The sequence below is a fragment of the Polyergus mexicanus genome, unplaced genomic scaffold, assembly GCF_030449975.1.
Source record: "Polyergus mexicanus isolate NDT 795.1 unplaced genomic scaffold, iyPolMexi1.0 SCAF_268, whole genome shotgun sequence".
Classification (NCBI taxonomy): Eukaryota; Metazoa; Arthropoda; class Insecta; order Hymenoptera; family Formicidae; genus Polyergus; species Polyergus mexicanus.
In genome coordinates, this window is record NW_027223588.1 from 1,561 (window position 1) to 12,500 (window position 10,940).

Sequence of the window (10,940 nt, forward strand, 5' to 3'; positions counted from 1 at the left end):
ACTCCTCCACGTCTGGTCTTTGGCATTTGTTAATTTATTTAATTAACCACTGATCACTGGCTCTAATCAAGACGGCGTGTGCTTTCCAGAGGACACGGCGTGCGATGGACCGCACGGCTGTATCTTGTGTTTGGACTGATTGCAATAACAGTGTGCGGCGGTCCGTACTGCTGGTACTGTATATCAGGTGTAAGCGTGTGCGTGTGTGTATAATTGAATAGAGCCGGGCGAAAATGTATTTTGATAACTGTAGATTTTAACAGGATATTGTTAACAGAAAGGTTAACCAAACGGATGAGAGCGGAGAAATAATCTTAAAATGCGTATTATTTACTTACGGATGCGGAAGGCTCAAAGCAAGAGTTGGATAAGGTGCGTTAATGAAGAGTCGACTTAATTCTCATACAGCACAATATGTTCATTCAACTTGTACACTGTTGCATTAATTCGACTTAATTTTAGAGTTATAAGTAAATTTAGATTAAACACTAGAGTTAGGATTTTGAAATTGAATTTAAAGTTAGAGTTAGAATTCGAACTTAGAATTGAATTGCGTCGCAGTCGCGGGAGAGGCTCTCCTAAGAGAGCTGTTGACGGTTCGAAGTGGCGGAGTAGACTCCCAAAGTTGGAGCGCGCACTGGGCTCCTTCGCTTCGGCGGCTCGGCCGCTGCCGAGAGTAGGGATGCGTAGTGGTGGAATGCTCAGTAGTGGGAATTTCCTTAGAGCTAACGAAGCGCCATGCCTCGGCACTCGGAGGAATCAAGTGTCATGGCGTGTTTTTGGCGCGCTATTCAAGTTGCGCTTATTAGACTTAGATTATTTAAGAGAGAACAAATAGAAATTCAAAGGTTGAAATTTTGACAGGATGATACCTCCCCCCTCGGAAAAGAATGTTGGACGTTATTGTTCCAACATTCTCCAAAGCGCTTAAACTTATGCTTGTAGTACGCTTACATCACTTTCTTAAAGTTATGCTAACAATTGATTATGCGATTTTTATTAATCTAGGATCCTCGGTGGGTATATAGATATTTATTCAATTTACCATAGTCTTTCGGTGGGGCGTTTGGTGAGTTTTGGGGGTCTTCGTGCACACTTTCTCTAGGTACTTCTTCGCTATTCTTAGGGAGGGCAAGGGGCGTTGATTCTGCAATAGGGATCTCCGGGTCCCTTGTTCCCTAGGTGCTGGCTGTCCGCGGGCTCTCATCTGCAGGAGAAGGTGATTGAGCTCCAGACTGCTCCCAGCAGGTGAAGACTCCACCTATAGACAGAGTGAAGAGCGTAGCGTCTTATAATAGAATCGATTACGAACTTAGCGAGTCTCACTAGTAGGATTATGGCGAGCACTCCAGCGCTTGCTGATCCGAACGTGATGAATCGTTGCCACAGTCGTGTTCCGGCGTTTTCCGCTATCTTTTCTAATGACTTCTCGTCCATGAGATTATACAATGACACGCTCCCATAGGGGATCGTGTGTCCCATAGCTCCCTGCGCGATGGTGTCCAACATCGCGGGTTTTTCTACTGGGAACATTATGTGATTTCTCAAGCGGTCCAAGTCTTCTGTGGAGTAAATTCCGCTGATCGCGAGATTTGATGGGCTCACGTACTTCCACCAGGGCTTAGTTAGTGGTTGGATGGTTGATGGTGGTAAGGCCTCGATAGGTCTCGGCGTAATCCGAAACCATGTGTCTTCGACTCTGTACATGGTCGGCAACAGCTCGCTGCATTCCCTAGTGATTCCTGTCTTCATTAATATCCTCGATCTTGGTGATAAGAAGTATGACGTATTACCATGCGAGACGGGTAATTCGTTATAGCATTCCTCGGTCTGTCGAATTTTGCACAGGACGGGAACACACTTGATGATATGAATTACCTCGCCGACGGTGATTGCCATGTAGCCGGGCGATTTCATCAAACGAAATGCCATCTCGTCCGGGGCGATGCTGGAAAGTGAGAGTGCGTTTTCCAGAATTTGTTTCTCCAGGGCGCATTTTTGGCCCATGATGTCCCGGTACAGCTGTGTCAATTGGGTCTTCAGGTGCTTTTCCACGTATATGAATTTGGAGTTCACGTATGAGAAGATATCAAGGTTGTCGATGGCGATTCTTGATTGAGATTTGAACGTTCTTCTCGGTTGCGTCTCAAGGATAAATAACTTCGGGTGTTCCGTCTGGGTTAACTTATAGCCGCAGAGGTTCGTATCTGAAGTCTTGGCTAGAGCGAACGTAGTTTCCTTTGTTGTGACTGTGTAGATGACGGAGGACTCCTTCTGTGCCTCCTTGGGGGTGAGCCAGTAGGCGATGCCTTGGTATAATACATCAGCGTCGGAAGTTGCAGCTATCCGTCGGTATAATTCTCCAGTACGTTGACGTACCGTCTGCGTCGCTACATTCACCCTCCGTTGCGCGGCAACGGCTTCCTGAGGGTAAGACGACTTCATTTGAGGTGTGCTTGATCGGCAACTCCAGGCTCCTGGTAGTTATCTTGATAGAAGCCTGTACGACCACGTTGTCCCATGTTCCGAATGGATTGCTGAATTGCGTCCCTGTGCAGCGTACGTCTACGGTGAGGGTTCCGGCAAATGTCAGGCTATGCGTGGATGTGGTGTTTATTTTGATTTCCGCGATTAAAGCGTTGCCTCCCAGGAATATAGTTCCACTGTCGTGCAGCTTCTTCCACGTTTTGGCAGATATTTCCCGGATGTATTCTCGCTTCCCATTTTGTACGGCAGAGATGTGGGAATGCATTCCACAGTAGTATATGGTCCGGTCGATCTCAATCCGGCATTGTAGGCCCGTGGTGTGGTCGAACTCGCTTAGTTGTAACAATGTTCAATTTATCACTACCGCAGTCGTATCCCGTTAGACTATATGCAGTGGAGGATAGAAGTGCGATGATGATGATGATCGGTGAGGTAGGCTCCATGTTAAGGCTCATTGCTAACTGGTCGGTCCTTTTCCGGTGCGGTGTTATTATAGCTGCTGCGGTCAGGAACTCGGGGGGGGGGTACTGATCGAAGTGGGGGCTTGGTGTGGCGAGAACTTTAGTTTATCCGCGTGCACGATTCGCTTCTTATGTCTACTTATGGCTATTTTGATATTATTATTACCGAGTATTTCGGTGATTCTATAAAGTCCAGTATACTGGTCCCCCAGTTTACCTTTTGTGGGCTCTCGTAACAGATATACATTAGTTCCTACCTTAAATCTACGCGTATTGAGCTTACGGTCGTAGTATAATTTAGATCGTTTTTTTGTGTTGATTAAATTTTCGCGTGCGATTGTTTGCACGTCTTTAAGTTTGTTAAACAATTCTGTCAGATATCTCGCGTAACTCTCATTCGGCTCCTGGGTTGTGTCGGTCTCGCTGGAAGATACCTTGGCAGTCTTCCCGAAAACTAGCTCGTGAGGAGTAAATTGCGTTCCTTCGTGGACGCTTGTATTGTAAGAGAACGATGCGAGCTTGAGATAGGTGTCCCATTCGTTGGATTTGTCGACGTAGTGCTTCAGGTACTTCCAAAGTACCTGGTGCGATCTCTCTACTGACCCGTTAGACTGTGGTCTATACGCTGTAGTTCTAAAATGTTTAATTCTAAATTTATGGGCTACGTTGCGCATTAATCTATTGAGGAAATGGGAACCTTGGTCGGTTAGTATAGCCCTCGGGGCTCCGAATATACAAATAAACTCGTTTGTGAATGCATCCGCTACGTTTATTGTGCCCGCGTGTTTGAGAAGTAGGGCGAGAGAATACTTAGTCAGTAAGTCTTGAATTGTTAATATATAAGTATTACCAGAGCGTATAGTGGCCAGGGGGCCCATTATGTCCATAGAAACTTTATCAAAGGCGGAGTCAGGGGTATCGGTAAGCACCATTGGTTGTTAAGTTTTTACGCGTATCAGTTTTTTCAACTGGCAGGAACGACAATTTTGTACGAAAGACTGTATATCGGCCTTCATTCCGGCCCAGTGATACCGTTTCTTAATGCGATTGGAGGACATGGTTATACCCTTGTGTCTGCCTATTGCCGGACAATGGTTATCTTCTAGTATTCTTAATCTATCGTATTCGGCTAACTTTAGTCGCCAACGGACTAACCTGGACGTAGGGTCTTTAACCGAATGCAACCATATTAGGGGTTTATGATCGGTGACCAGATCGAACTTCTGTCCGTATAGGTAGGGTCGGAAGTAGTTTACGCAATAGACTATCGCGAGCAGTTCTTTCTCTATGGTTGAATAGTTTCTTTCGGTCGCATTTAGGAGGCGAGAGATATACGCGATGGGCAGGTCCTTACCTATAGGACCTTGGCTCAGAATGCCGCCGATCGCGTGCCCCGAAGCGTCCGTCGTGACTACGAAGGGTTTGGTAAAATCTGGATATTGTAAGATCGGCTCCGTGCACAGGGTTTCGCCGAGCTGCCCGAATGCTAATTCTTGCTCATCTTTCCAAGCGAATGGTTCCTCTTTCTTTAGAATTTTAGTTAAGGGACGATCTCGGAAAAGTTAGGGATAAATCGCCGGTAATATCTTGCCAGGCCGAGGAACTATTTTATATTCTTCGCGTTTCGCGGGGTAGGGAATTCCTTAACTGTTTGTACCTTTGCGGGGTCGGGTTTTACTCCCTGATTGCTAATAATGTGCCCCAGATAACCGACCTCTTTTCGTAAGAACTCGCATTTGTCCGGTTGAAGCTTTAGGTTTGCCCTCCTGAGTCTTTCGACTAACTTATTGAACTTGACTTCGTGCTCCTTTAGCGAACTGGCGTATAATACGATATCGTCGAGGTATACGAATAATTCACTCCCCTGAAGATCTGATAGCACCTGATCCATGAGCCTCTGGAACGTGGCGGGTGCGTTCTTGAGACCGAACGGCATCCGGGTGAACTCGTAGTGCCCATGAGGGGGTGGAAAAGGCCATTTTGCCAGCGTGAGACTCATGCATAGGTATCTGGTGAAATCCTGACGCGAGATCGAAAACGCTGAAATACTTCGCGCTACCTAGTTGGTCCAATATCTCTGTAATATTAGGGAGCGGGTACGCGTCTCCTATTGTTTTTTCGTTTAATGCACGGTAATCTATGACCATGCGCCATCTTTTATTGCCTTTTGAATCCGCTGTTTTAGGTACGATCCACAGCGGCGAGTTATACCGCGAGTTATATATTTGACAAATACCGTTTTAGATTTAAATAGTTTGTTCACCAGAAAATCTCTAATCTCGTTATGCCTTTTTATACGAGCAGGTTTAGTATGTATACATATGCCCAAAACGTGTCCCAAAGTCTCCGCCTGCATCGAGCATCTCCTGCATATCACCTCCGCATTGGGCTTAGTTTTGCTGAGGACGATCCTAGTCCCGAACGTATTCGTCCTAAGTCTTATCGCGTCAATAAAACGCGAGCCTTTTAGTAACGTAGGATCTCTTAGCCACTACTTTCGACTTTGTCCCCTCGATAATCTTTTACACCTTGACCTTGCAGATAAAGATCTTCCCAACTAGTTGCTTCTCGGTTTTTAAGTAGTATTTTCGCCTTATCTACATTTTTTATCGTTTCAGGTTTTACTATCCTTAGTTCCTCAAAATATTTATTTAGTGCATGCTTTAATTTTTCACTCTGGACCAAACCATGCATAGCCGGGTCCATTGATTGTTCCATTCTTATGTTATTTTTTATTGCGGCCAAGGGGAGCAAGTTATGGAATAAAAAAATACTTTGTTATAGTGTTTTGGAAAGCTCTCAATGTCAGCTACAAGAATACTAAAAAATGGGGGTTTCCATTTAAGATTTTAAAGTTGACCTTCACATGACCTTCAAATGATTTTCCAAGGTCAAATCATTGTCATCATCTTATGGCCCCCTTGAAACCACACAACTTTTGTTTGAAACTTTTTTATGTCAGATTATTGTAAGTGTCTTAAAAATCGTGGCGACCGTTGGGAGTGGTGCCCTTGGACACAGTATAATTGGACACGGTGCAAATGGACACGTTACAAATGGACACGAGATTTTGCACACGGTTCAATTGGACACAGGGCATTTGGACACAGTAATTTTGGATACAGTAGCTTTTGGACACATAAGAAAATACGCATCGTTTACTTGGACACCGCTCAATTGGACACTGTTCATTTGGACACCGTTCGTTTGGACACAGAAAGATGCGCACCGTTCATTTGGACACTGTTCGTTTGGACACCGTTCGTTTGGTCACCAAAATTTGATTTAAATTATACGACGTAATCCACACCAAATTTTTGTTTTAAATAAGAAATAGGTTTGGGTTAGGTTATATCTTCCGGAAGTGGAGCCCCCCCCCGCAGGGGGGGCGGAACCCACTGTATCCATGCATGACATCCAAATATGCGAAAGGCTAAACAAAGTGCTAAAAGCAATGTAAAATTAATGACATCAGTATCAGAGATATATAAGTATGAATATATTTTATTTTGACAGATATTATAACCTTCAAATGTATCTCCTTTTCACGATTTCATATTTTACATAGATTTACCAGTATAAAGTGTTATAAGAATACTGATTATATTTTCCCAAAATGATTTTTATTTCTCTCCATCTGTTACATATTCAAACAAACAGTGCGCATGTTTCTGTGTACAAATGAACGGTGGGCAAATGAACGGTGTCCAAACGAACGGTGGGCAAATGAACGGTGTCCAAACGAACAGTGGGCAAATGAACGGTGTCCAAACGAACGGTGGGCAAATGAACGGTGTCCAAACGAACGGTAGGCAAATAACGGTGTCCAAACGAACGGTGGGCAAATGAACGGTGTCCAAACGAACGGTAGGCAAATAACGGTGTCCAAACGAACGGTGTCCAAATGAACGGTGCGCATCTTTCTGTGTCCAAACGAACGGAGTCCAAATGAACAGTGTCCAATTGAGCGGTGTCCAAGTAAACGATGCGTATTTTCTTATGTGTCCAAAAGCTACTGTATCCAAAATTACTGTGTCAAAATGCACTGTGTCCAATTGAACCGTGTGCACAATCTCGTGTCCATTTGTAACGTGTCCATTTGCACCGTGTCCAATTGTACTGTGTCCAAGTGAAGGCCACTCGCGACCGTTACCGCGAGGACCACCCTATATATGTTTGTATTAGTTATATTTTTTGGTAAGGTTTTAAACATAACTTTTTAACGTTTTTAATTATTCTAACCATTGAGGGAACTTCATTCTCTTTTATCAAATTACTCCAGGGATGGATTTTAGCACCTAAGTACACGAAGGCTTTGTCAGGTTCAATATTTGTAATCGTTTCGTTCTTAATTTTAATTACTGGATCTTTTATGTACCATGTTTTGTTTTTTTTTGTACAATTTGGAATGCAGCGCATTTGGAGACGGATAAGGACATACCAATGTTTACTAGATATTCATGAATCATTTTAACCTGATTTCTCGCTTCTACATTATCCTTAGCTATTAGCACTATATCGTCAGCAAACGCTAAAATAGACACAGATTCGCTTTCGACTCGTACGCCTGTTGTTTCTTTATCTATATGTTTAATGATCGGCTCTATTGCTAAATTAAATAATAAGGGGGACAGCGGATCACCTTGTTTCACTCCCCTTCGCAACTCTATTTCTATGTTTTCATTATTTGCCGCTTTAATCGAAGTTCTGCAATTCTGATACATTTTTCTTATTAAGTTTATAACATATTTATGCACTCCTTTTGTTTTTAAGCCTAAATCAATCATGAAGTGCGGAATCATATCGAAAGCTTTGCTAATATCTAATACTACTACCGTTCCTCCACTTGTGCTCTTCATCTCATTAATTGCTTCTCTTAAAAGAAGAGTATTAAATCTACATCCATCCTCGTTTGAGAAGCCCTTCTGCCGATTTGACTGTATTATAAATTTTCGAAGCTTGCTATCCACCACTGCCGAAAAGATGCGACTGAGCAGCGACCCGATGGTAATGGGCCTCCAATTTTTTATTTCGCTAAGATCTTTATCGGGTTTCGGAATTAGAGTGGTTCTGTTTCTTTTCCATGGCGTTGGAAAGTATCCTTCTAACAATAGGATGTTAAACAAGATTGCTAGCAATTCAACCGTGCCTGTATGCATCAGGTGACATTTTTTAACGCCATACATTTCTGCTGCTGATTTATTTTTGACTTTTGTTATCCGGTCCTTTATTTCTTGCAGCGCAATCGGTTGAAACACTTCTCCTATATCCAACTGCGGAATATGGTCCATTGGTATTGATAGATCTACTTCGTTTTGTCCTATCTGTCTCCAAAGATCAGCGTACAGTTCTTTCACTCTCTCGGCAGGAGGGGGTTCTCGACGAGCATGCATAAAAGAAAAATCACTCTTAATTGTATATTCAGCAAGCTTTTTAGGACATTTATGGAATAGTTCCTGGCATCTAGCATAACCGAATTTTTTTCGTTGGTTATAATTTTTAATTCACCTTTTATTATTATTGTTATTATTCCTTTTATTGTTATCGTTATATTTATTATCATTTTTATCTTTTTCATTGCTGTTATCATTATATTTATTATTTTTATGTTTAGAACCAGTTTTTTCTTTTCTATTTTTATTTTTACTATTTGCATGTAATAGCATAGGAACTATTTCTTTTTCAATAAATTCGTCTATTAATGAAAACAGACGGCTAGGTTCTTCTTTATGTTTTACCCATAATGTTTTTAAGGGGACTTCTAGACTTGCCAGCTTGCTATCTGAGGATATTGTAATTGACTCCATAAATTCACTCATAGTCTTTCTCCAAGTCTCATCAGACCTTAGGGTCTGATCGCTTTCAGACGTTGAGGGTTCTGGCGTCTTTTCAAGTGCTCTACTTTCTACAACGTTAGTAATGTCGCCACACGCACTTGTCTCCGGCAACAGATCATGCAATGATTCTATATTACGGGACTCTCTATCGTGCAAGAATCTTCTCTTGTCGCTAATCTGTTTCAATGTTTTGTCCGGAAAGTAATGCTGTAGCTCTTTATTAGGAAAACGTGCATCCTTGTATCTTTCATTTAATCTTCGCAACATATTTGTTTCGTCTATCATCCATACGCGTCTTCCCGGTGTGCTATGTAGTCTTTCCGCTTCCTCTTTCCGCTTGTAGTTACGTGTATTTGGATGCGCGTGTCTTTCGTGTTGTGAAAGTCATATTTGTGTCAAAAGATAGCACACACTCGGAGCACTTGAAGGGTCTTTCTATTATTTGCTGAGGGCCTTTACACTTAGGTCGGTGACCATTCCTGTTTTTCAAACCTGGAAAAGTTTTTGAGCACGCATTACATTTTAGCAATATGTCCACATCATTATGCTGTTCTTTGTAGTGATATATCAGATCTTTTAAATTTAGGAATCCTTGTAAAATATTTTTAATGCGGCAAATATCACAATGCGTAACATTCGTTTTTAACGGTACATTTATAGTAATCAGTTTATCATTATCCTTATCAATATTGCAAGCCAAGTTGTCATCGGTGATTCCGTAATCCACAGAGGGTAAACCCGCCACAGGCAACCCGGAATCGGGGTTGTCTGTGTCCGAAGCATTTTTGCGCGTTTTAACCGTAGCAAATATTTAATTTTAAATCAAGCATAAGAATCCTAGATAGTAAGAAGACTCGTTAGCCAGGGAGAAAGCTTGGTCGTCATAATAAACACAAACGGGACCACCCGCATATTCAGTACTTTAAAAAGTACTTGCTTATCTCGGATCTTTCCAGAAAGAATCTGGTACCTGAAAACAGGCATAGTGAGCATTAGCTGTTTGTTTCGTCCTCAACTTTCGGGTCTGCCCCGTAAGTTCGCCTCACACCACTTAGCCGTTGCGATAACGCAACGTTTCCGGGAGAACCACGAGGAGGTGGGCGTGTGACTTGAGCATATAAGGCGAAAATTCAAACGCCTCTCACGTCCCAACTATGACTCTCAGACATCGGGATCAGCTCAGAACATCGTTTATGCTTATAAACATAAAGTCAATAAAGAGCGTCACCCGAACGTCCTTAAGAGAGTCACAGTTATTCCCGCCGTTTACCCGCGCTTGCTTGAATTTTTTCACGTTGACATTCAGAGCACTGGGCAGAAATCACATTGCGTTAACACCCGCGAGGGTCATCGCAATGCTTTGTTTTAATTAGACAGTCGGATTCCCCTAATCCGTGCCAGTTCTGAGCTGAGCGTTGAATGGTGGCCGAAGAGGACGACCACGACGGCTCGCGCCGCCACGGAAGCCTCGCAGCAAGGAAGATCCGCGAGAGGCCAAGGCACGGGACCGAGCTCGGATCTCGGGACCGGCGCGAGAACGCCGACCGTTCACCTCGCCCAGGCCCGGCACGTCAGCCAGACCCGCTTCCCGACCAAGCCCGACACGCCCCGCTCCTCAGAGCCAATCCTTAATCCGAAGTTACGGATCGAATTTGCCGACTTCCCTTACCTACATTATTCTATCGACTAGAGGCTCTTTACCTTGGAGACCTGCTGCGGATATGGGTACGAACCGGCGCGACACCTCCACGTGGCCCTCCTGGATTTTCAAGGTCCAAGGGGAAGATCCGGACTCCGCCGCAACTGCGGTGCTCTTCGCGTTCCAAACCCTATCTCCCTGCTAGAGGTTTCCAGGGAACTCGAACGCTTATACAGAAAAGAAAACTCTTCCCGGATCTCCCGACGGCGTCTCCAGGTCATTTTGGGTTACCCCGACGAACACTCTTACGAGGGCCCGAATTGTATGCGGTTCCGCTGCCGGGTTCCGGAATAGGAACCGGATTCCCTTTCGCCCGACGGGCGTGTGTCTTTATATACATCATCATCATCAAAACGTCGCTCGCCAGCGGCAACGGAACGCGCGTAAAGCGACGTTCGTGCGCGACTCGCTCGATTCTGCTGTTTTGTTGCTGTGTTTCTTCGACACTCGAGTAAA

General features: G+C 43.8%; 1 protein-coding gene across 1 annotated transcript; it reads right to left on the reverse strand.

Moving 5' to 3' along the window:
* Positions 1–1,203: 1,203 nt before the first annotated feature.
* On the reverse strand, positions 1,204–2,007 carry LOC138944559 (uncharacterized). Its single transcript, XM_070315380.1, has one exon. The coding sequence runs from the start codon at positions 2,005–2,007 to the stop codon at positions 1,204–1,206; it is 804 nt and encodes a 267-aa protein (XP_070171481.1).
* Between the last annotated feature and the right edge of the window lie 8,933 nt (positions 2,008–10,940).

Bases quoted from the DNA above. Each gene is read 5' to 3' on its own strand.
- LOC138944559 (XM_070315380.1), bottom strand. From the start codon at position 2,007: ATGGGCCAAAAATGCGCCCTGGAGAAACAAATTCTGGAAAACGCACTC.